Source organism: Mizuhopecten yessoensis, unplaced genomic scaffold (genome assembly GCF_002113885.1).
Source record: "Mizuhopecten yessoensis strain PY_sf001 unplaced genomic scaffold, ASM211388v2 scaffold6285, whole genome shotgun sequence".
Lineage (NCBI taxonomy): Eukaryota > Metazoa > Mollusca > Bivalvia > Pectinida > Pectinidae > Mizuhopecten > Mizuhopecten yessoensis.
The window spans coordinates 13,852-41,260 of NW_018406473.1; the positions used below are offsets into that span (position 1 = coordinate 13,852).

Here is a 27,409-nt window from a genome sequence, read left to right on the forward strand (position 1 = left end):
TGTTCGGTTTTATCTTCGGGATTTTATTTGGTAAATCCTCACTGTACGTTAAAGCCTGATCATAAAATGTAATGGAGAGGAAGGTATAATTACTAGAACAATCATATACATAGATGTGTAGCAGTAACGGATACAGTGGTGTTCTAGAAATACCAAGTCTTAAATATTAAAGGAAAATCAAATTCTGAACTGTTCTATTCATCCTACTTGAGAAGCTTCAGATGGAGAGTCAGATAGATCCATGATTGTGATACGGCATTTTAAAGTTGAATATCCATTGCAAATAGAAAACCCTATCATAGTAGCAAATGTTGTTTTCGAAATTATTTCCAAATGATTGAAGGATAAACGTAACAAACAAACATGTGATTGTACCTTTAGAGTTTGATGATAGATATAGTGTGTCAAACATGTGATTTTACTTTTAGACTTTGATGATAGATATAGTGTGTCAAACATGTGATTGTACCTTTAGAGTTTGCTGATAGATTAAGTGTGTCAAACATGTGATTGTACCTTTAAAGTTTGATGATAGATATAACGTGTCAAACATGTGATTGTACCTTTAGAGTTTGATGATAGATATAGTGTGTCAAACATGTGATTGTACCTTTAAAGTTTGATGATAGATATAGTGAGTCAAACATGTGATTGTACCTTTAGAGTTTGATTATAGATATAGTGTGTCAAACATGTGATTGTACCATTAGAGTTAAATGATAGATATAGTGTGTCAAACATGTGATTGTACCTTTAGAGTTTGCTGATAGATTAAGTGTGTCAAACATGTGATTGTACCTTTAAAGTTTGATGATAGATATAGTGAGTCAAACATGTGCTTGTACCTTTAGAGTTTGATGATAGATATAGTGTGTCAAACATGTGATTGTACCTTTAGAGTTTGATGATAGATATAGTGTGTCAAACATGCGATTATACCATTAGAGTTTGATGATAGATATAGTGTGTCAAACATGTGATTTTACCTTTAGAGTTTGATGATAGATACAGTACATGTGATTGTACCTTTAGAGTTTGTTGATAGATATAGTGTGTCAAACATGCGATTATACCATTAAAGTTTGATGATAGATATAGTGAGTCAAACATGTGCTTGTACCTTTAGAGATTGATAATAGATATAGAGTGTCAAACATGTGATTGTACCTTTATAGTTTGATGAAAGATACAGTACATGTGATTGTACCCTTAGAGTTTGATGATAGATATAGTACATGTGATTGTACCCTTAGAGTTTGATGATGGATATAGTGTGGCAAACATGTGATTGTACCTTAAGAGTTTGATGATAGATATAGTGTGCCAAACATGTGATTGTACCTTTAGAGATTGATGATAGATATAGTGTGTCAAACTTGTGATTGTACCTTTAGAGTTTGATGGTAGATATAGTGTGTCAAACATGTGAGTGTACCTTTAGAGTTTGATGATAGACATAGAGTGTCAAACATGCGATTATACCATTAAAGTTTGATGATAGATATAGTGAGTCAAACATGTGCTTGTACCTTTAGAGATTGATAATAGATATAGAGTGTCAAACATGTGATTGTACCTTTATAGTTTGATGATAGATACAGTACATGTGATTGTACCTTTAGAGTTTGTTGATAGATATAGTGTGTCAAACATGCGATTAGGCCATTAGAGTTTGATGATAGATATAGTTTGTCAAACATGTGATTGTACCTTTATAGTTTGATGATAGATACAGTACATGTGATTGTACCTTTAGAGCTTGATGATAGATATAGTGTGTCAAACTTGTGATTGTACCTTTAGAGTTTGTTGATAGATATAGTGTGTCAAACATGCGATTAGGCCATTAGAGTTTGATGATAGATATAGTTTGTCAAACATGTGATTGTACCTTTATAGTTTGATGATAGATACAGTACATGTGATTGTACCTTTAGAGCTTGATGATAGATATAGTGTGTCACACATGTGATTGTACCTTTAGAGTTTGTTGATAGATATAGTGTGTCAAACATGCGATTGTACCTTTAGAGTTTGATGATATATATAGTGAGTCAAACATGTGATTGTACCTTTAGGGTTTGATGATAGATATAGTGTGTCATACATGTGATTGTACCTTTAGAGTTTGCTGATAGATTAAGTGTGTCACACGTGTGGTTGTACCTTTAAAGTTTGATGATAGATATAACGTGTCAAACATGTGATTGTACCTTTATAGTTTGATGAAAGATACAGTACATGTGATTGTACCCTTAGGGTTTGATGTTAGATATAGTGTGTCAAACATGTGAGTGTACCTTTAGAGTTTGATCGTAGATATAGTGTGTCAAACATGTGAGTGTACCTTTAGAGTTTGATCGTAGATATAGTGTGTCAAACATGTGATAGTACCTTTAGAGTTTGATGATAGATCTAGTGTGTCAAACATGTGATTGTACATTTAGAGTTTGATGATAGATATAGTATGTCAAACATGTGATTGTACCTTTATAGTTTGATGATAGATACAGTACATGTGATTGTACCTTTAGAGCTTGATGATAGATATAGTGTGTCAAACATGCGATTATACCATTAAAGTTTGATGATAGATATAGTGAGTCAAACATGTGCTTGTACCTTAGAGTTTGATGATAGATATAGTATGTCAAACATGTGATTGTACCTTTAGGGTTTGATGATAGATATAGTGTGTCATACATGTGATTGTACCTTTAGAGTTTGCTGATAGATTAAGTGTGTCACACGTGTGGTTGTACCTTTAAAGTTTGATGATAGATATAACGTGTCAAACATGTGATTGTACCTTTCGAGTTTGATCATAGATATAGTGTGTCAAACATGTGAGTGTACCTTTAGAGTTTGATCGTAGATATAGTGTGTCAAACATGTGATTGTACCTTTATAGTTTGATGATAGATACAGTACATGTGATTGTACCCTTAGAGTTTGATGATGGATATAGTGTGTCAAACATGTGATTGTACCTTAAGAGTTTGATGATAGATATAGTGTGTCAAACATGTGATTGTACCTTTAGAGTTTGATCATAGATATAGAATGTCAAACATGTGATTGTACCTTTAGAGTTTGATGATAGATATAGTGTGTCAAACATGTGATTGTACCTTTAGAGTTTGATGATAGATATAGTGTGTCAAACATGTGATTGTGCCTTTATAGTTTGATGATAGATATAGTGTGTCAAACATGTGATTGTACCTTTAGAGCTGTGTGTCCGTCTAGGACTCATCAATGATTCTAAGGGCCAAACAAGTTGGAAATCCGAATTCGTCTACACTATTGTTGAAACAGAAGGGGAGGTTTGTAAAACCTCTTAGTTTTACTGATTAATTTTACTGTTTAATTTTTAAATTGTTAAATTAATGTACTAAAGTGTGTTTATTATTAACCGTTCTAATACTGTAAAGAGAAAATTGTAGCCATCAAAGGCTACGGCAGACCAAATATCACATGTTTAGTAAGCTATATGCAAGTATGTGTACATGTATGTGAAAGCGCATTGCTTAACTATGGATTTTGATATAAATATTTGCTGATCAATGAATCTGATCCGACAATGCACAGAATAAAAACACAAACGTACAGAAGGCGTCAGGCTGCTGACATGTTATGTGAATCTTGGTTAATTAGACGTTTGAAATTTACCCTGTCATGAGTACCTCCGTATTGATCCAGAATATGGCGCCAGTTGAAGTGTCCCTAGAAAGAGAATAATGAGTAGCATAATCAGTCTGTGGCCATTACAGGTACCCTTGGGATCGTTCACACCGAACAGGAAATCCCATCCATATAAGCACAAAAACACATTACTTTGGATCTCCCAATTGTTTCAATTATGAAGCATCAAAGTGATCGTGATTGACGTGATTTTATCGCGGTCTTTTATGTGTTTGTTGATCCTGGGACGCCGTTGGTTCGGTTAACAAGGTCATATCATCGTAGATGTAGCAGAAATACTTCGATACACTATCTGATACCCTTCTAAGTTAATTATACTTAATGGCTGTGTTTTTTGTTCAGTGTGCTCTTTGAGTATCAGTCGAACAGTCAGTAATCATGATGTGATTTACAGTAAAAACACTGAAATACCCCTCTCCTCGTTTTATTACTAACTTCACTTACCAACGACCTATTTCAATAACGTTTTTCTTTTTCGATGAGGTGTTGGTACCTATCCTCACCTCGGTCATACACAGTCGGACTGAGCACTGAAAATATGCATTCCCAAAGCCCGTTGCAATCATTTTCAGAACCAAGCTAATCGTCCACAGCTCCGAAGCATTATATAGGCGATATAATGAAGAAACAAAACACAACAATTTATTTCAAGATAATCTATTATGTCTAAAAAAAATGATATCCGTACTATTATAGTACATTTTAACAAAACAACATATAGTTAAACATATAGCTAAATATGTAGGTGTGTACGATTTAAAAACACAAACTTAAGACACCAATCTGAGGTGATTAGATACGACAAATTATCACAAATTTATAATAAAAAGTTATCTACTACATAATATTTCTGTTGAGTACACTTTGGTCTCAAGTGTTTTTCACGGTTACGATAGCTGTCTGTACTAAAGCGAGACCGCTTTCGTATCCCAGGACAATGTTCTGAAACAATAGTGCACTTAAAACAAGTGTTTAATAATTGGGTTTATGTAATGGCATAAAACCGCGGAAGATAATTGAACACCACTAACAAATACTTTGATGTTGCCGACTGACGTGAGTGCCTCTACAGGCAAAACATCTCAATAGTGAAACTGCCCGGCTTTATTGATAGAAACACAGACTGCCAATTCAGAGAATGGTAGTCATGTAATTATGAAGCTTTCATTGTATTCTGTGGTGTACTTATACCTCTTATTAACGCAACCTGTCATTAACACTTGCACTTCACAAAGAAATAGTATTAGCTACAAACATAGGTTCGTAGTTTGCCAAATGTCAAGGGTGGGAAGGGAAAACATAAACGTGCTATCTAGCTGTTCCAATATTATAAGTTTACCATAGAATTGCACCTTTCTCGCTAAACGGCATTATGATGATTTCTCATTCTCGACGGAAAAAAACAGTTGAAAAATACTTTTGAAAATAAGGAACATTAGACGAAAAAAACATCTTACGCGAGTTTCGTTATGAAGTTATTTAAGTGAATTATCATTCAATCTAAGTTGGAGTATATTAAGCCTCCCTTCGACGACCCAGCGAGATGTAGTAGCACTTCTATTGAGTACCGGGAAGCGTGGAATGGACAGCCAGCATGCTAGGTATTCTATTTGTGAGGGTTCTGCGGCCGAGTTGAGTAGCACCATTACTTTTAGCGACTAGAAAAACCAAACAAACATGCACTGTATGTGAGTTGAGTTTAGTAGTAGCTTTAGAATATTCGACTTCGTAAAAACGTCAGTTCGGACACATTTGTGTACTCTGCAACGGCTGGAACAACGAATTGTCAAAGAAGCGAGGCAAGAAATTGAAGGTTGAAGGTTTTTGTTACCAACATAAGGAAAGAAAATACGAAATTAAATATGTTTCTCCATATCATTTTCGGAATAAAATATTATTTATTAAGTTTAACCTACAAGCATTAGCATTGCATGTTCATATTATTTCAGAACTACAGTAGAACATGTTTTGTTAAGTTGTCTGCATTACGATGCGTATGTTACCATAAATATATAAAGAATTTAATGGCCATAGTGGTACAATGTGTAAGATCAGTACTTACTTACTCGTATGTCTGTTAATAACTTTACAATGCGTGTCATATACATGTTACTACTGTGTCTGTACATGTTATATATTCTTGTATGTATAGATACGCCCACCTTTTTAACGCAAACAGCGTATGTAGCTTATAAACATGTATACCATGTTGATACTTACCTTACGTACATGTTGTAAATTATTAATAAAACATACCTGGGGAGGAGTTAAAACAACAAGCTAGTAGTTCGTACATTTGCGAACTTCTTGATCTAACGTCATAGCTATATTGTAGCATGGATATATTGTTCGGACTAATACGTCTTTAGATGTCCGCGCACTAATCACGCATTTTTTGTGACGTCAGATGTACATGTTCAGTTAATGGAACTGTCCACATTACACGGCAATGACTGGCATCATTGCAATATTATGGAAAGGAATTTCAGACAAATATAGATACATATCTGTAGACATTTTCAAATGTATTATCGGTCTATACCTGTCAAAACAGTTTTTGTGTATACAATATGGCGTCAACATAAACAAAAACCCTTCTGAAATGTTGTGTTGTAGTACAAGGAACTCGATTAGAGCAGTATCAAGATAGATAATACAAAATACATCTACCACATTATAATTTTCGTAAATTTATCTCTGTGTGCATAGTACGTCACGTGATGTAAATGTAATGCATATGATGTATTCGTGGATAAGAGCCTGTAAGTTGTTAAACTTGTCTCTCATCCATTTGTCTGTTTCGACAATAAAATATGTTTAAATCAAGATAGAGAATGCTTAAAACTCATTGGCATTGTTTCCTTGTGCCATCGAATTTCTTTCCATGGCTAAAAGGACTAATATTTAATAAATGAACAATTTCTTCCTTAAACGATAAATGCGTATACAAAGTAAGTAACACATAATTTGGTGTGAATGTAATGATTTGTATCACATTTGTATCTCATGTAATTAATGCGCAAGTGCGAAATATGCAATTGTTTATAGTTCATATATAATATAAACTGTTATCTATATACAGTCCTATTTTAAGACCAATCAAAACGCTGTCCTATCTGCCTGAAGAACAGCTCATTTAATGGCCGGAAATACCGTTTTAGTCTGTCTTTTAATTCCGGGTCAATAAGAATGTGTTGTCTCCCTTTATTGTCCCTGAGACACTCCACCATCGAGCTGGTTCGGAAACAAAAGAAACCCTTAGTGGCGTTAAAAACGAACTGTTCCCGTTTCACTTGATGAGACAATCCGAGGAATTCCTCCACTTTGTATACTTCCTCATATGGATTACTCTTGAGGTTTTCACCGTCTACAATATGTATCTGACTCATTGGGAAGTACTTAAGCCACCGTTGTAAATTTGTATGATACAGAGAAGGTCTGATACATATATATTCTCGATTTATCTCCCCTGTCCGGAAGTTAAACACAGAATCCTCGAACTTTCTACGACTCCGGTTATTTATAACACGTTGAGTATAATCTGAAATCGCTCTCTCCACAGGCTCTCGAACAACAACGATCAATTTAATTGTACTGTTGAATTCAAACGTTCGTCCAGGAGCTTGCTCATGGTGAAAATTATTACTCGATTTTTCGACAGTAATCTGTCCTTCTCTGGAAAGGGGCATCAATTTGTTATACCAATCGAATCCATTTTCATACCGGAAGCTGAAGAAGTTTGGTTCTTTGCTTGCTGTTATAACATCCGGGTGTAGATCTAAGAAATGCCGCAATGCACCCGTTCCCGCCTTTTTCACTCCAATAATAATGCTTTGAGGTAGTCTTCGTTTCCGGTTATCATTAACTAGGTAATTAGTTGACGGAAACTTACATGTTCTGTCAGGCCACCGTCGAGTGATACAGGCTTTTGTTATGAAGAGAATTGTTAATGTGCATATGAAACAAATTCCAATCAGTTTTAACCTCGTGACTTTTCTGTGGCAACACGTGGCCTGCTGTAACTTCATATCGTCTGCTATCAAAGGCACATGCGCTGTGTCATCCATTGATCATCGGCGGGAAATCTGAAAAGTACAAAAGAAAAGTTCATGATAATCTGAAAACAAATCTCACGCGATCTGTGATTGTAAGTGATCATAACTTCACGGATTAACGATGAGTTTGATAGGATTTTTCGAACTTTCCTTTCATATCAACCTTAAGTTGATTGGAAAATAAAAGGTAAAGACGTAAGTGAAACAGCTAGTTCGAAGATCAGTCCTATTTCTCCCTTGTCGAGAACGTCAAAATATTTCTCATATTCAATCTTAGGAGAAAAGTTGTAAAGATAATTCTTCCGGAATGGTTGTGCACTGTTGGTCCTTGGTGTAAAGAAAATTAAAGGAAGTGAGGTTGAAGAATATATATATAGACTGTACAACGTACATGTATTAATAATTGGGTGGTTTTTTTTAATTTGTTAACCCCAAAAATCCTATAAGTGTTATAACAATAACCTGACAAGCATGGCATCACCAAACATCCTTACAGTACTAGAACCATTTCCCGCTTCTAAAGGACCCTTATACACGGACACTATTTCGTGTCTGTGAACCATCGTGCAATGCTTGTTTGTAAGGGTTTATATTATCACGAAAATGTCCACAGATTATGGACTACTCAAAGGTAAGCAGAGCAATGTATGACTGCCCAAAGCAGAACCTATTCCAGACCAACCTTTTCTACCCGGTTATCATATCAAAACAAGAATACCAGATATACACGACCCTTTCCCTGTATCACGTTTAATGTAGGAGATACATATTTTTCTCCAATCCCTTTCAGTCACAACTCTAGCGACAGTAGTCATATTTGTAAACAAAAGCATATTTGGCATATTAATTTTCGCCATTTTCCTTTTATGACGTCACTGTTTAGCCCGTGCTGTTCTTCACGAGGCTGTTTAACGGGTGGCAAGCTGATCGTCGCTCTCAGTTAAAACGGGAGCCATAGCTGTAAATGATGGGGGATAATCTGAGAACCACTTGACAAGATACCTTATTCTGCCTCAATTTCATTGAAACATTAATAGCACGTGAACACGCCATTTGTTGGACAATAGAGCTGTAGATTATCCCGAAAATGCGTGCTTAACATTCATGCTGTAGTAAAGTTTTTACTGGCTGATATTTTGACGACATGATATCCCTTATCCCCAGCCCCTCCACCGCACGAACATTTGCGCCTGTACATGTAAATATGTGTTTTTAGCTCGCATAACTAGCACGTGCTTCATGAAGGATTTATTTGTCTGGACTGACTGGTCTTGACCTCGAACATTGACGTGGACTAGGGAAAAAGTCAATAACGTTGCCCTTCTACTTGAAACATAAGCTGGTTTTCTCGATAATTACTGAACTGGGCAGCAGAGAGCGTAAAAAGTGTAAGTATTCATGCTGTTTTTCACTTGGTATATTTTTCCTGTCAATTTCCTGAGCTGATATTTCGCTAAAATTTCAGAATAAAACGACCGAGGAGTCCAAATATAATACCGAGGTTGTACACAAAACAAAACTTTATGTATTAAACGTTTCGCAACGTTTTGAGACCGACTGGTCCTCTTTTTTAGACTATGACTGTCTGTCTTGAAACGTTTCGACACGTTTGATACGTGTATTGTTTATGTATGAAGTAAAACTTCGATATTACATATTTCCATATATGCATATGCATACATAGACTTCATAATAGAATGTTCATCTTATTGGCTCCATATCAGGATGTTCAGTTGTGTAGTCTTATAACTTGTTTATATCAACAACTATTCATCCCTAGCCACCTTAGTATTGTGTTTATAACAGGGATTTTTGTAGATTTTACAACAAATAATAATCATCTCTGGGTGCATCTCTTGAACCATCCGGAACCCCTTGCATCCTGATGATTAATTCCAGTTTCAACAGGATACTTGGCCGGGTGTGTATTAATACACTTAAATATTTATAAGTTTTCAGATTATTGCTATGACCAGACGCTGATGGCATCAGATTGACAACAACAAAAATGCGAAACCCTACAATTTGACGACATCATACATGTACTGACGGCTGCCGAGATTAGACTCTGGCAGACTCGCCTTGCGGTGTAGGTTCATATTAGTTATCTATGTAAGAGTATTAAATTGCACGCTATCACGCATTTAATCATCTTTCTATTGTATATCTGTATGAATTGTTAGCTTGACCACAATGGTATGAATTGTCAGCTTGACAACATTTGTATGACTTGTTAGCTTGATCACAATGGTATGAATTATCAGCTTAACAACATTTGTATGACTTGTTAGCTTGACAACATTTGTATGACTTTTTAGCTTGACAACATATTGTAGGACTTGTTAGCATGGCAACATTTGTATGAATTGTTAGCTTTCCTATGTTAATGAAAATTGTCAGCTTTTGACTTCTAAATCTTTGGAAAAATTGTTGGCGTTACCAATATATTGTAGGCATGACCAATTTTAGATAATTGTTTTCTATCACATTGGTATGAATTTAATAGCTTTAATATTTTTAATGAACTGTTGGTTTTGCCATATCTGTAAGAAATAAACAGCTCACAAAACTAAAATGAATTGTTGGGTCTACCGTATGATACCATTGATATATCTACTTTTCTTCCATATAAATGTTCATAACTCTTTGTTTTTACTGTTCTGGCAAAGATGCATGGACATTTCCCTAACATACTGATAAAACATTATGCCAACACTAAATATTCGTATGTAAGTGTTCGTGCGGCCAGACTGCAGCAGAGACAGAAACTTCTGTGCCCAGACGCATCAATTTCATAATTCCGAATTAGTATCTAGCAGGAGATATTACATGTACATATCTTGTGAGGATCACACAGAAACCTAACCTCCCACGTATAGAAGGCACTCTCTCCGCCGCGTGATTCGCCATCAATTATTGACCGGGTTCATAAGGTTGTTGCTTTGGTAATTTCAGCGTCTAAACATCACTCACTTCGTTTAATCTTATATATGTTCGTTTACTTGCTTGGTATAGCCGAATGTGAACACAAAATTAAGTATATGTCATTATTACATACGATAAATCAATCAAGTTGACTATTTTTGAGTGCTGATTTCATTGCTGAACCAGTCGACTGTGATTTCCTATATCTCGACCGGTAATATGAAACTGCGAGCTTGGTTACTCAGGTCATATAAAAGGTAGTTAGTCCGATAATATGAACGCACGTGCTAAGGGGGTTAACTCTCATTGGCTGATGTTGTCATCCCAAAATCTCTTGCAATTCTAGATTATTAACGATTATTGGTTACGTCTGCCAACAACAAAAATGGAACTATCGATATTACTGTCGTTCCCAACAAAGGTGGACAACAATGCTGCTGAAAATCTATTACAACGCAAAAGACTGAGGAGAATGCAAATTCACATTCTTCAGACAACATGTATTGAAGGACAAAAGCCACCAAAGAATGCTTCAGACAGCATGTATTGAAGGACCAAAGCCATCAAAGAATGCGATTTTCTCATTAATTCCCAAATCTTTCCTATTCGTCCCTATATTTAGACAAACACGGCATTTCTATTTTTGTTGCGCTATGTACTTTTTCGTTCCAGACAAAAATACATTCTGATGATCTACGGACGTGTTTTCCAATTTCCCGGAGATTTTGTTACGAATCTTTATATAATGACTATACTTATATCTCTCAGTCTCAGAGTTAAATGCATGTCACTTTTATGATCCATGGGGTTCGAGTATATTAAAAGTGGTTCGGGACACTACGTGGATTCGGGAAACACAACGACATCTGTTATGTTTCAACATTATTTTCAAAGTCATAATTTTTAAACTAACCGTTGTTTCTCTATTCTATACCGGGACAGCACAACGTCAGTACGCATTGTCAGGCAACAGGATACTGGAAAACTCATGTGAACGAACTGGGTTGGTACGTAACTGAGAATTTCGATCAGTTCTGACCTATGATTGGGAGTCAGGTTTTCAGTTTGACAATAATATAATTGACTATTTATTAATATAAATATATATAACTATAAGAAATTGTTAGAGAAAACAATTATTGAAGTCACAAACTTCCTCATTTGTTATTAATGGGAATTCTTTAGAAAGGCAGAGGAGAGGATTGTCCTTTCTTAAAGCCAAAATATATTGTTGTCAAATATCAAACCCAAATATATTTTTGGTAAAGGTACAAATACAAATATATCTTTATTTAGGTATACAGTACATATCATGTACATATCTGCATTCCCATAAATCATCGAGTATTAGCGTATATAAAATGCATTGCGATCGCACTTTCCCATGCTAAACGTTTCTCCGAGGTCTCGCCCCTCCGTTACTATATTAGGGCACATACGGCATGTACATATAGTGCACGCTGGGCATACTTCATTTATAGTATCTGACCGTATGTACTTGTCGCTCCCAAAGTTCTGTTCCAGACAAAAATAAATCCGGATGACTTACGGACGTGTTTTTCCAATTTCCTGTAGATTTTGTTGTGAATCCCTATACAATGACTATCCTTATTCTTTCACAATCTCAAAGATAACTGCCTGTATAATCACAGGAACGATCTGATAACTGCCTGTATAATAACAGGAACGATCTGATAACTGCCTGTATAACCGCAGGAACGATCTGATAACTGCCTGTATAATAACAGGAACGATCTGATAACTGCCTGTATAATCCCAGGAACGATCTGATAACTGCCTGTATAATAACAGGAACGATCTGATAACTGCCTGTATAACCGCAGGAACGATCTGATAACTGCCTGTATAATCCCAGGAACGATCTGATAACTGCCTGTATAACCGCAGGAACGATCTGATAACTGCCTGTATAACCGCAGGAACGATCTGATAACTGCCTGTATAATCCCAGGAACGATCTGATAACTGCCTGTATAACCGCAGGAACGATCTGATAACTGCCTGTATAATAACAGGAACGATCTGATAACTGCCTGTATAACCGCAGGAACGATCTGATAACTGCCTGTATAACCGCAGGAACGATCTGATAACTGCCTGTATAATTACAGGAACGATCTGATAACTGCCTGTATAACCGCAGGAACGATCTGATAACTGCCTGTATAATTACAGGAACGATCTGATAACTGCCTGTATAACCGCAGGAACGATCTGATAACTGCCTGTATAATCCCAGGAACGATCTGATAACTGCCTGTATAATCCCAGGAACGATCTGATAACTGCCTGTATAATAACAGGAACGATCTGATAACTGCCTGTATAATAACAGGAACGATCTGATAACTGCCTGTATAACCGCAGGAACGATCTGATAACTGCCTGTATAATTACAGGAACGATCTGATAACTGCCTGTAGAATCACAGGAACGATCTGATAACTGCCTTTATAATCACAGGAACGATCTGATAACTGACTGTATAATCACAGGAACGATATGACAACTGCCTGTATAATCACAGGAACGATCTGAGAACTGCCTGTATAATCACAGGAACGATATGATAACTGCCTGTATAATCACAGGAACTATCTGATAACTGCCTGTATAATCACAGGTACGATCTGATAACTGCCTGTATAATCACAGGAACGATCTGTTCGAGTCGCTTACAAATATGCAGTCAAACAAATCAAGTACAACTCCAACGCTGCACATACTATTAATTTACTGAATTCAATAATACTGAAGGAGTGCAGCCGACACGTCTGAGAAATTCTCCAGAGAGGCTGTGGAAATGCTTTTTCTCTCTACCTAACTCACCTATTTGTTCTGATATGACTGTTGCCGATAAAAATGAATGTAATTTTGTGTTGCCATGAAGCATGTTTCAAAATAACCTCGGGAATAAATTATGTTGAGGAGCTCGCAGTGCAGCTACTCTTTGATTGGATATGTTTTATAGAAAAGCGGCTAATATGTTGAGGATAGTTCCTGTTTAAAATAATACATAGAATATATGAATTTATTGATTCACATATCACAGTAAGGTTGTGTTAATAAAATTGAAGAGCAGATTCCACTGGACATATATATCTATACAGAATTTGTTGTGCTCGTATTTAACAACGCCCTTTTATTTCCGAATTATTGCCTCCCATCCCTTAACTTACATGACATGTACATATACGTGCGCACTGGGCAGGCCAATATAGTTGACCATAAGTACTTGTCGCTCCAAAAATAGGATACTGAGAAATATCTTATACATATGAAGATTTAATCTTTCTTCTGTATGAGGCATTAATGGTCACTGCTAATTGTATATTTGTATGGTGCTTCGTGTTTTATAACGTTTAAATGTATAGAATATATAGTACATGTTCATCAGGTGATATAAATCGGAGTGGGTGATGATGTTGTAATAATGACATGCCGCAATATTATCAACATGTATAAGGGAATTACAAAATGACATTTACATGTCGATTGTACATCAAAGAAATGCCACGGTGATATTTATGAAAATTGTTAAATATGACATGCATGGCTGCTCTACTTAACAGCCATTGATCGGCACATATTAAAACATAACAACAATGACACATCCTGTATACGTATTGGGAAATAATTGAGATGGTCGGTTGGTGCAGTGAACAGCGCAACCGCCTTTCACCATTCGATTCTCATATCGGACGTTACAAGGTATGGGGTACGCTTACCGACCACGTTGGTTCTCTGAGTACACAGTTTCCTCCCAAATTAAGACCCCAGCACACCAACATCCAGGCCAACAGGAGTGGTTAATACAGTATAAGTTGATTTACGTCTACGTATGTGACATGTTTACATTTGTTGTAATATAAATAAGGTTTATATAAATGGAGTTAATAAGATAAAATAAACAAACGAGTTTTTGAATGAGGCGCCTGATGTGCAACCATGATATTTTTATCTGACATGTGCTTAGGACCAAAATCAATCTTCTGAATAATTGCAAAAGCTAACTACTGTGATATATGTTTTCCTCTACTGCGTTTAGATATAACGTTGTCTTGGTAATGTCTCCCTTTGTTAATATCAATTATTTACTCATGTTGGCCTTTATTGTACATATGTAATACATTAGTCGCTTCTAGACATGTTCCTTTATAATGTTCGGTACCAAACCATCGCAACTTGTATACGAGAGTTGCTCCGTTTGCAGTAGAACTCGAAATAAAAAAAATGAATCGGTTAGAAATATAATGCATCTCTTTATTATTTTTGAGCTATAGTTATTTGTGAAGACGGCAGTTACAATATTTTTGAAGACGTTCGATGAGCAACGAATTTAGTTTTATGGAAAACGAGACGTACAGTAATATATATATCTTGAGATAAAGCACCTACAGGATTTTCTTTTACTTTCGGATATCCTTCATGACCACATAAATCGTTTAATGCATAGAACGTCCTATACGCATACGGAAACATCACTGAAGCAGTCGTGTGCACGACTAACAATCCTATGAATCAACGGAGAAAAATATTCTCTTTATCTGAGCTGTGTTTACATTAACTGCTAGTGTTTGGGGACATTATTTAACGTGAACGAAGCATTTGCTGTCATATAAATCTAGAGCAATCTTTCACTATCGTCTTCTTGTTCAAGGTGGGCCTTTGCACATTTAGTGTTTAGGTAAACAAGTAAAATATCGATAAAAACTTTTGTACGTACGGGAAAGACACTGGTGGTATACATGTATGCATGTACATTGTCCGATGATGACCTTATATATGTATGGTATTGCGTAGGTATGTAGACGTTCTTGTTGACCATTACAAAAGTATCCGCAGCCATGCAACCCACAAATTATCACACAAAAAACACCAGTTTGTTAAATCGTCAGAAAAGACATCAAAATGAGCCCGGAGTGCAATTTTGTCACGTTCTGGTATGTTCTTACGTCTATTGTACTGATGTGTTTGACTTTAATGTATAGACTTGAATGACTCAAAGACATTTCGATTAGAATCAATAAAAAGAGTTAAATGGTCGTACAAGCTATACAATGTACCACACATAACCTGATAAAAGAAATGCGTGTCTTACATATTTTATGGGTCAGTTTTTTGGAGAGTTAAATCAGGAATGACGTGTTGCTAGTATAGTTATAAGGAAGCTTTGCCTAGTCTTTATGCCAATACAATTATTATCGTCCTCTTTGATATCATTTCAAAAAGTACTCTTGAACCGAACACGGCGCGGATCTAACGAATTTTGGTTCGTGCTACACGACACAATGTTAATCTATCCCAAGAAACTAAATGTCGATCGCGAATTAAAATCTAAACATGAATTCGCCTTTACAGGACATAGATATCGACGCAAATGTAGTCTTTCCGCACAAACTTGTGCGTTTAAACTCGTTATTACGGAGCTATCGCCCACCTAATATATGTACTTCATACATTTGACATTTATAGCCCTATTTACGGCAAGAATATACCAACTCGGTAGTCCCCGTAACCCCGATCTGCAGACAAACCAGGACACAAAGTAACAGAAAGTCTATGCAACCCTTGTCCTCAAATAAACCCAGACATCAAATAACACGTAGTCTTCACATCAGACGCAAGACAACATGGAGTCTCGGAAACTAAAGGTCTCCGACAAACCCTAACACAACGTCAGATGCAGTCCTTATTCTCAAGACAACCCTTTACAAAGGTCACATACAGTTCTCAGTCCTCAGAATAAGGTCAATCAAAAGATAAAAGTCTTTGTAACGCAACTTAGACACACACACACACACAAGGAAACATTCAGTCTAACAGTTCAGTCCCCCGGCCAACTCGTGCACAAGGTTTCAGAAAGTCTGTTTCTTTGGTTTACATACATATACAATACATGATACTTGCAACACAGAGGAGATATAGATCATTTGCAGTCCTTTCAAAATTCTTTAATTTTGGAAAAGAAAAAAAGAGACTTTTTAATTTTACAACGAGCCATGCACGTTAGCAGAAATAACTAATTAAAAACGTACAGCGGCAAACATGGGCTCGTAAGTATACGATCATACTGGGTAAAGGGAAACTAACTGTTTCCTTGAAATACATCAGGAGGTGACGATGTGACATGCATTTATAAAGGGATTAGTTATTTTTTATCAAGGTTTCCTTATGTTGACATAATCATTGCCTTAAAATCACATTTTAGCCAATTTTTACATTTTTTTGTAAATAATAGACGAATAGATGTGGACATTGTTACTACCTTTTGAATGAACCTCAAAGTATAAAGCAGCTGCGTTCTCTTTAAATTATAAAAGAAATACTGTACAAAGTTGAAAGAAAAAACGACAATCAAGTTGGTGATATTATATTTGTAATACAAAGAGTTTTGAGAAAATCATCGGTTAACAACCAGCGTCTCCATTAGATTTCCTATACAGCTTTATAGATCGTCATACTTACTGGCACGTGGACAATAACGCCAGTATCGATGCCGCCAACATTCTCTGTAGGGATGGTAGCCACAATCTCAAATGTCATGTAACTATTGTCATTTTAGTAAAAGTATTGTTGTGTAGCATGACTATACCCCAGCCATTACCAAAAAAGCCTTAATAATAAAATAGATATTAGTAACAAATTATTGGCCAATGGTTAAGTGCTACAATGTGCAATGCCATCGCATTTCGGTATTACACAACTGTAGTATAATGTATCACAGTTTGTCGATTCTGGATGATTTCATGCACTCGATTTGATCCAGATCGTGGTTGAGTTATTTTACATGGAGGTAACACGCTGGGTCAAAACGTCCATCATGGAGGTGCTACATCTGTATTTTCTATTTTCGTAGGACTGATGAGTATGCCTACATTGATTTAATTTCAATAACCTACGGCACCGACACACTGTCAGCTAGCAGTTTCCATCACGGCCTGAAAGAAACCAGTTACTCAAGATTGATTTTTAAAAGTTGAAATAAATGTTATATGTGAATAAAGGGTTATACATGTAATTGAAATAGGAGCACGAGTACTGAATTTGTTTTTATCAATTTAACTGCCATCGACAGCAAACGCAATCGTAACCAACATTATCACATTTTTGTATATAGAATAAAAAAAAAAGGTTGCTTAGCTTTGTATACAACCTTGTATCAAGAGAACGCAAGCAAAGTCAATATTAGATTTATATTTTATGTCAACCAGTATTTTCACAACGAGAATATTCAAGGGTTATTTTGTCATATCCCGCATGTTGCTATACATGTAGCCTTGACGTTGCGTTATTAAGAATTAGCAATACAGTATACTTTCTTTCCTTCATATCTATATCCTTGTAGAAAAAATGCAATAAAAAATCAATTATATATATACTCCTTTAAATAAATCACAATATTCATCCAAATTTTGAAATGAAGCTTCAGGAAACCAACACTATCTTTCCTTTAATGTAGTTAGAACTTCAAGATTTAAGAATGTTTTGTAGGCCATTTATGTATCAACCTTTAAAATTTCAATATTTTGAACTTCAAGAACTATTTGCAAGGGAAATATTTTATTCAAAAACGTATAACTCACTAAACATGAGTTTTATGTTGATCATCTTCAGCTTGATCTATTGTATTTGATTTATAGCAATATTTACTACTGTACTCACTATTTTCGTCAAAAATGACAGGAGTATTGTCATATGATATACGTTGCATTCTGATAGGATTATTGTCGTATGATGTACGTTGCATTTTGACAGGATTATTGTCATATGATGAACGTTGCATTCTGACAGGATTATTGTCGTATGATGTACGTTGCACTCTTCACCACGGCTTTATAGGACGCATTTATGTCAGAAAGCCAGGCCATACGTCTGACTTACGACAGGTTTAATTTCCATTTCTGCCATTGCTGATTATCTGATTTCTCTGGAGGGTAGCTTACTCGCCTGATGGAATGACTTTTTGTCTACAAACTGTCATTGTCTACATATCTCTACAATGATCACTTCACTCACGTGCAAAACAATGAATATGCTGGTGAAATATTGTTTTTATACGTAACATTATCTACATGACTGGCAGTGTTTAATGATTGCTTTAAAAACATTGAACAATCCAAAATTAATCTGCTTCTCCAATTTACACTCCATCGTGTCAATCTGTCCCTCCCATTGCAATACTTCGGATACCCCTCGTATTCTTCCTCTCCACTAATGCGACTGTGTAATCTCATCATTCTCTACAGAATGATATTGCTCTTACATAGTTATGACGAACAAGGTGCTCTCACAAGGTCAGACAGCAAAATGACAAACTCACAATCAATATTGTTTATACGAACAGGAAATCACAGAGCACAAATTTAACAATACCAGCGAATCATTTCTGTATGATCGACGATTTGATAACTGAAATATTGGTTCAAACATCTTATTATTTTAAGGGTTTAGATAATTCTGCTACACGTGTTTCAGGTTAAGGCTCGGAATTATTCAACTAAAACCTCTGGTAAAACAAATCCAGGAGGGGGGCAACATGTACGCGATGCGTTAAGCTGACAGTTCTTGAACAGTTTTATCTATCGGGTAACTGACAATACTTGGATGAAAACTAGTTGAGTGGGAAGGTCGAATTGTCACGCACCAACGTCAATACGTATTATATCTCTTATAGGGGTTTCTCGACTGCGATACATGAACAGTACATGGCTGCGGCGAAACTACCATTGTAAGCGACGAAAAAGGAGGGGATAATGTACCACGGGTCTTAAATATTTTATAGATAAAGAAGACGATGATCCGATGCAATTGGGTAGCTGATAACAAGCCAGCTACATAGAGGCATTTTTCGTACTTTTATCATGGTGGTGTTGTAATTACAGGTGTGATGGCGAACATGTAAAAAATATTCAAGGACATGCATAATTATTGGAAGGTAAAAAGCGTTACACAATTAATAATGGCATTGCCAAAAATGCCCTTATATCACAGAGTGCAGTGATACTTATATAACTTGCTCTAGACAACAGCCACGCATTGTTCTCTCTAACCAGGTATGATTGATTGATTCTAGAACCGATCCATGCATACTTTGATATCGGAAAGGTAAAAAAAAGAGAGGAAAAAAAGCGCCAACATCAAAGTACACATTTGGAGGTAAATGATAGTAAGAAACAACAACAACATACATTGAGGCCGTCAAATCAACCGGAAAAGCAACATGAAGCGTCATAAAACACACGAAAATAAAAACAAGTGAGACCGGGAGACGCAGAGACAACATCAGATGAACACGTTTGTGTAAGATGCATGCATGTGTGAAGTCATATTAAACTTTCACTTATTTGATATTGTAGTTTATAATCAAGAATTATGTAAACATCGTATATACATGTACTATCCTATTTTTAGGGCATCGGCTCTTCGAGATGTTGCAATATTATGTCCATTAAATACTAGCATAAAAACATGGCAATAATGGCGGCAGCCATTTCATTGCGTAAGTGAAACCATTCTATATTTTACAAGTATATATTCACTGTATATAACTTCCATTACACAGGTATGTTCACATTGTCACAAGACAGATTTTATCAAGAGACTGATTAAACGCTGGCTATGTTTGTCGATCTACCACAACACGCTCACTAGTTTGTATTTCAATAAGAGGGAAGCAAGAACAAGTTTAGGATTGAGTTCATTACTGAAAGCCTTGTTAAGAAATGCCCTTGTAGGACTTACTGGCATCGACCTACACACTAGATCATGGATTGCACGTATTTGGCCAAAACTATTCGCTTTCCTATGAGCCTTTATTAATGTTTTTCTGGAATAAAGTCTGCACTTTCGTTATGAATGCAATACTGGGTATGTTATCCATGTGTATTGGCACAGGCCAACGGCTGTGTAACGACATCTTATATACGGTTCTATCTGATACTCCGGTGGGTATTGATAACAGAGACAAATGGCGTAGTGGTCTTTAGTAAGTATGGGCGTTATTGACCGAGACACATGCGGGATGTTGTGGTAGAAAGACAACAAGCATAACCATCACTGAACGGAATAAGAGCTTCGGACACAAAACGAAGCGAACAGAGCCTACATTTTGCCCAGTGATATGTTGATATCAGAATGAAGATAAAGCGACATGTCTTTTTAATAGGTAGCTCCTGTTTAAGTGACTATGGGAAATATTCCACCAACAACCTTCAAGGAACTGAAATTGGATATGGAACAGGAGTTAATGGGAACACCTAATTCAAAAGGAAAATGTCATGAACTCCCCGATCTCATTCCTAACATACTTTTAAACTTCACTATCAGTAAAATTATCCATAGCACTTTGCTACGTTGCAATTCTGATGGAAGGAAATACATGTAACCTTACATGCTCAGGGAAAAAATCGTCTCAAGGCAATATTACATTGTAAGTACTTAGACGTTATAAAAAAAAATCATATGGCGAAAAACAATAAAAGACCGAATGATCAACGCGGGAGGACAGTAATAAACTCGTGAAAGACCAACTCACAACGTCAGCCCTACAAAAAATACTAAATCTGGCATCAAGAGAGACAGGTAAAGGAATAAGTAAGAGAATGGTGAAAGGGACCTTGTAATGTATTGTTGGTATTCGAGGTGGCAATTTTATCATGTTGTTTACTGGATACGACACGGACATTGTACAACACAACCGATTTGAGTTTTTGTCTGTTATCTTTACACGACTATCTCACATATGTTACGGTTGACATTAAGACATGCACAATATTTTTGTTCTAAATTAATTGTCTCGAGCGCTAGACGTATAATGTCGAGCGCTCGAGATGATTAATGCAGAACAAAAATATTGTGCATGTCCTAAATAAACCATCGTCCATATTGATCAGGCAAGGTATCAGGGTTGTTAAATATCAAATCACTTTCAACATGTTCATCATGACCTTCACAATGTTCCTAATGCGACAAATACAAATGTAGCAGCACGTTTTCAGATCCATCAGAAATACAACATATGTAGTTATCTCGATTTAACAACAGACCAGTTATACTATTTATATGATACGGTTTATTTTCTACAATGTCGCGTTAGAAGACATAAGAATATGTCCAAATTCACCAGGAGTCACAATATAATTGTTGCCTCATACGGCGGTGAGTAACCTTGTATAGGACTAATAATGGCGGTACTTGTCCTTACTTACCGATAGCAAAGACCCAGATGACATAATACCTCAACTAAAAGCAAACAATGGCGCATAACTCTTACTGGCAATAAAACACAATGTTGTTTTGATATTTTAAAGATCCATACAAAGCAATGCAATGCGGCGCCCATGTTAAAGAAAATAAGAGATTTGTATTTATGTGAAGTAACCCAAATTCTATATCCTTTCGGAAAGAGTGCGTTCGATACTTTGTAGAACGTTCACAAAAACTCTCCAGGACATTCTTTATCATATTTTGCCCGCAAATGATGAGCCTTTTTTGAAACCTAATTACGGATAAAGAAACTAGCTTCCCGCAGATACCCGTTAAAAATTCAATTAAGGGCAATACTAAATGGAATTTGGTCAATAGTATAAGGCAGTAAGGGAGATCTGAACTTGCTATCACTAGCCATGTTACCATTTCGATGGCTATATTATTTGATAAGAAAAATACCTTGGGATCTAACTCATACCCGCATTTGAAACGGACACTTACTCATAGGCACGTTATTATGCAATAAGGACGTCGCCATATTTGGCATCATTGGTATAATGTTTAGCCTGTTGTGTGGTATTGCCTGGTTATAATATGATAAATATGCGGGCCTGTACAACTGTGGGCGATCGATATTTATTAATTATTAACGAGGTTTAAAGGATCTGCTGTTTCCATTGATGATGTACGTCCCTCGTGACGTTGTCATGTGACCTATGTTGGCTCCAATAGTATATCTATTTAGGCTCACAAAGGTTTTAACGACGGTATGGTTCAATATTGGCACTGGATCCAAACAACCAAATGATTGTTGGATACGCATTACTTTAATAGATATATACATTATATGAAAAGAAGTTAAAACTACAATGCCGACAAAGGAATTCAAATGATGTGGACTGAATTTTATTTCCTTCGAAATGTATATTGAAACAGTCTTTGTTTGAATGTCAACTGTTTCATAATCACTTTATTATGTGATATGTAAACCTCAGGCAAACCGCCAATTTTCTTTCTGTCTCGTGCGTTGAGCTGTTACGATGATAATTATAGAAAAATGCACTTTCATAAAGTCATCTCTATTTTGTTAACAAAGGGTTAACACTGACATTTCGAAATTGGAAAGTGAGTCATGACATTTTCCGTCAAAATTTCAGCGTAATACATTCAAACAGACTGATACGTGTTCACTGTTCCATCTACTCTGTGTTGGTTCGGGGGATATATCCTGCTGCATGTAGAAAGATACGACTAATGCTATACCCCTTGTAGAAAGATACGACTAATGCTATACCCCTTGTAGAATCACCGTTTTCCCAATGTGTCTTCTACAAAGAGGACATGGAGGAGACCACAATTGATATGCTGTCCCCTTTGCATCACTTGTGATTTTTCTCTGCTTTCCTCTTTTTCCTACTCTTTCCTTTCAGTAGGGGTTTCCTAGACACCCGTCCTCATATGACCTAGCAGTTGCGTGGAAGTAACAAAGGAACAAACTAGACATTCTAAGACAGAAGAGCTTAGTAAAGCTTGTATATCCTACAATCAAAACGCTAAACATGTACGGGTCAGTATATATCTGAACAATCCTCATACGTACACCAGGCTTTTAAGCGTTGATTCAATAGTTACATGAAAAACCCCTTTAGAAGGGGCTTGTAATTTACAACTGAGAAAGTGGAGATAACACATTTCCTTAAAATCGTTCATCCATCAAGGTTGTGAGGGTACCGTTTTAGTCTTATTCTATATTTATTTGTTTTTATAATACAGGTACACGTTTACATATGAAGATGAAGAAAAATAGCATTTTTAATCTCAACTAACAAGACAAATCAAATTCAAGAAATTGTTAAAACACTCTTCTTTTTGAAGAATTAGATTTTATAAATATACATATGTATATTTTGTTAAGGAATCAATCCCCCAGGAACAGAATTCCCCGGTATGGAATAGCCCTAGTACAAATTCAGTTAATAATCAAATGATACTCGAATAGATACAAGAGTACAATTCGAAGTTAGGTAGTTTATAGCTCAGTGTATTTGCCTGTTCGGCTGTAAGAGCTGTTTGACGTGATTTCGGACAATGAAGCATACTGGTAGTGTCAGGAAGGTCAGATTGGCGCCATCTTAAACTGTGTGAGGTCACGGATGCTGTGCTGCCTTTAGCCTTTAGAAAAAGCTGGCTGCTCCCTAGAGATGCGAGTATCATATGGAAATAACCATTGAAAGGTCGCTCCTTTTTCACGATTGTGAAACAAGAATGACCTATAATGGGTGTCCTCGGAGACTCGGTTTCTAGTCGAATTGCGAATGATCACGATTAGGATATGAATCCCTCAACAATGAAATACGCTTTACAAAAATCATCTCAACATCAGAAACCGAATTTAAGTGACGCCATACGGAAACATCTTGTTCTAAGGGAAATCGTTTAAAGGAAAAGGAAGTTACTATATGATATGTTACCATCTATTAGCAACTCAAAAATGTATTTAATTGGTTAAGGAGTGAAATTCAAACGCTTAAAAATAAAGCACAAAGGAAATACTTCGTGCAAACCCGGAAATAACCACTGACGGTAAATAGAGTAGTTGTTCTTGCACATAGCCGTTTATATATTTTTATCGACTTATCATTACGATAAAAAAAACATATTTATAAATCGGTTATATGTACAAAAAGGCTCATCAGTTGCATGTTATTCTTCAAATAATAGGCGGTATATTTGAATATAAAAAGGAAATTCAAATATGTATAAACAATTTTCCGCAAGACCGTTAGTGTTCAGCGTAACAAAGATGCCCCTGCTAGTACGGTGTAACTGAGGGAGGCCTATTGCTGTTATATTCTAATCTACGCTGTGGCGTGACTAGCTATACTTATATATCGGAGCTCAGTACCTTATTCCTCCAGACGTAACAATATGACACCCGGGAAACCTTCGGTCATTGGTTACTCGATAAAGATTCTTTATGTTATCTGTACGTTATTGTATACAGTAAGGCCAACGTGCAATATATTGCACCCATATGTTTACCATGCATCATGAGTAAATTGTGAAATTGCAAGTAGGATGCCTACAAATTGGTCAATTGAATACGTTACATGTAGGATACTACTTTTTTCTCAATTTAATGCAATTCATTGTCAATATGAATGCTTCATTAATTCATATCAACATTACCGCATTTAAAAACCATTATATATTTAAGAGTATACAATTACGATGATTCCGGGAATAGTAAGATGTATTATCGGAGGTTTGGCATTTGCAAACACTTAGTTATTTCCTCATGTTTTAACAAACAAAACGGCAAGCCGATTTAAATTATTGAAAGCCATTTGTATGCCGTTTACATCGAGCATTCATGCGCATCACTATAGTAATGATATTCACGTCACGTGACTCGTTATAACAACACGCCAACTGATAACATAGTTTTTGTCGCATCAATACATCTCCTATTATCAACTTGTTCCCAAGGCCGGCACAGAGGCACATCACTGCATGTTACAGAAGAAAACAAAATATCAATTAGATTCAAACTTCAAATGCCAGGTCAAGGGCAATCAATTGTAAACAAAGATAGCCTTACATGTCAGTGTATCGTCACAAGCAGTTACTGGTAATGATAATGTCTTTCGACGAAAGATTTCTTTAACGAGGGTGAAATAATTGAGTTAAACTTACACTATCAACAAGAAGGGATTGATTTTCAAAGTGTACGCGACGAAGAAGTGTGTGCTGTACATCTATCTTCAGCCATATTCAACACACTTTAATTATACAGACTAACTAAAGACAGCGATAGAACGTCAATACTCATTAAAGTAAGAAAATAAATGTCAAAAAAAAAGAGAAAACTTAAGTGTTATTTGTAAGCCGACTGTGAGAATAATGAGGAAACAAAAACACAGAGGTCGAAGTAAGTACAGCGAGGTCAAAACATACAAATCGAATATACCTATATCAGAAAAAGTGAAGTCAGCAAAACCAAAGCCTTTAACAGAGGTGTATAAACTGAGATCTCCGTGTAAGAATCAACAGTAGTGGACCTGGTTACATGAATGGCGATGCTCGAAATCAAGAATCCGTGTCCAACTGTAGGCAATAGACTAGATACTCCTGTTTTATTTTTAGTGTTGACTTACCAACCACTTATCTAGTTTTGGACAAACATGTAACGCAGTTGGACGATGTCACATCCGTTGACCAAGCAGCTTAGTTGGTTACACTGACAGTAAAGCATTCTCTGGTCCACGGTTCGTATCCCGGTCTAGCACTGCTGAATTTCGTGACTTAGAAAAAGGACTGTTGTTGATTATGTTTGATTTCATCTCAACATTTCTTTCATTAGAATCCTACAAGGTATGGTTTACTTTTCAAAACATGATTTATCAAAGCTATAGCCATACATGATAAATTAGTTTCTAATGCATATTTACAGTTCTTCACATTGGTAAGAGGGTCCTGAAACAATAGAAGAGATATACTAACTATTTCAGTGANGGGGGGTCACGAAGGGGAGACACATTGACAAAATATGAATTCGGTTAGACAAAAAGACAGCAGCATGTATTGAATAAAACCAACGAACTCAAGCAAAATGGAGACCACACGTAGCGCTGAATATATTTGTTATCCCCTTCCAATGTACAATGCAACTTAGTACGCAGTATCTGTTGAATTGGTTAACCTTTCCAATGTATAATTTTCTTTAATAGAATTCATAACAAGGAGCAATGTTGTTTGTTGTTATATTAGTTTGGGGTAATGCTGTCATTTTGTGATATCAGTTGGGAGCAATGCTGCTCTGTTGTGAAGTACGTTGGGGTAATGCTGCTCTGTTTGATATAAGTTTAAAGCGACGCTGGCCTGTTGTGATATTAGTTGGGAGCAATGTTTTCTTGTTGTTTTAAATTGAGAATCGAGTGCTGTCCTGCTTTGATATTTGGAGGGAGCAATGCTCTGCTGCTTTTATATAATAAAGGACCAATCCTGTCTTCATTTTATGACACATTTATAAGTAGAAAGCTATGCTGTTTCGCTTTAGTGTAACTCTGTTGTGTTATTGCTCAAAATAAATGTAGTCGTGGTGTTATCATATGTGTAGGAAGAAGAATAGTCACTATTGTCCCGATTTCTCTCTGAACAAAACTGAGTTCTCTTTTTCAACAACGCCGAAATGAAGATGTTTTTAATCAAATAAAGAACCCTGGAGCTCAAGGGGAATGTTAAGTTGTTTCAAAATCAATATATTGACACCTAAACTACCAGGCTGGTTTTATCATGCAACATCTTTGCCATTTGTTAACCCTTAACAAGATACTAAACAAGATAACTAGAAATAGCTATACATACAAATACATATCGGAGAAAGGTCATTAAGAATGACACGACGCGAAGAAACACAATATTGAAACCCTTTTACATGTAATCACCGTTCTTTATGCTGCAATACAGTAGCAGGCTAGTATCAGTTACAG

The 27,409-nt window shown here is 36.1% G+C and overlaps 1 protein-coding gene across 1 annotated transcript in view; it reads right to left on the reverse strand.

Annotated features, from left to right (window-relative positions):
- Positions 1 to 4,357: 4,357 nt before the first annotated feature.
- Positions 4,358 to 27,409, reverse strand: part of LOC110451904 (heparan sulfate glucosamine 3-O-sulfotransferase 1-like) — a 69,628-nt gene continuing 46,576 nt past the window's right edge. The window contains exon 2 of the mRNA XM_021500128.1: positions 4,358 to 7,790. Coding sequence (XP_021355803.1) covers positions 6,795 to 7,772 — 978 coding nt within the window. The 5' untranslated portion in view covers positions 7,773 to 7,790 and the 3' untranslated portion in view covers positions 4,358 to 6,794. The remainder of the gene's footprint in view (positions 7,791 to 27,409) is intronic.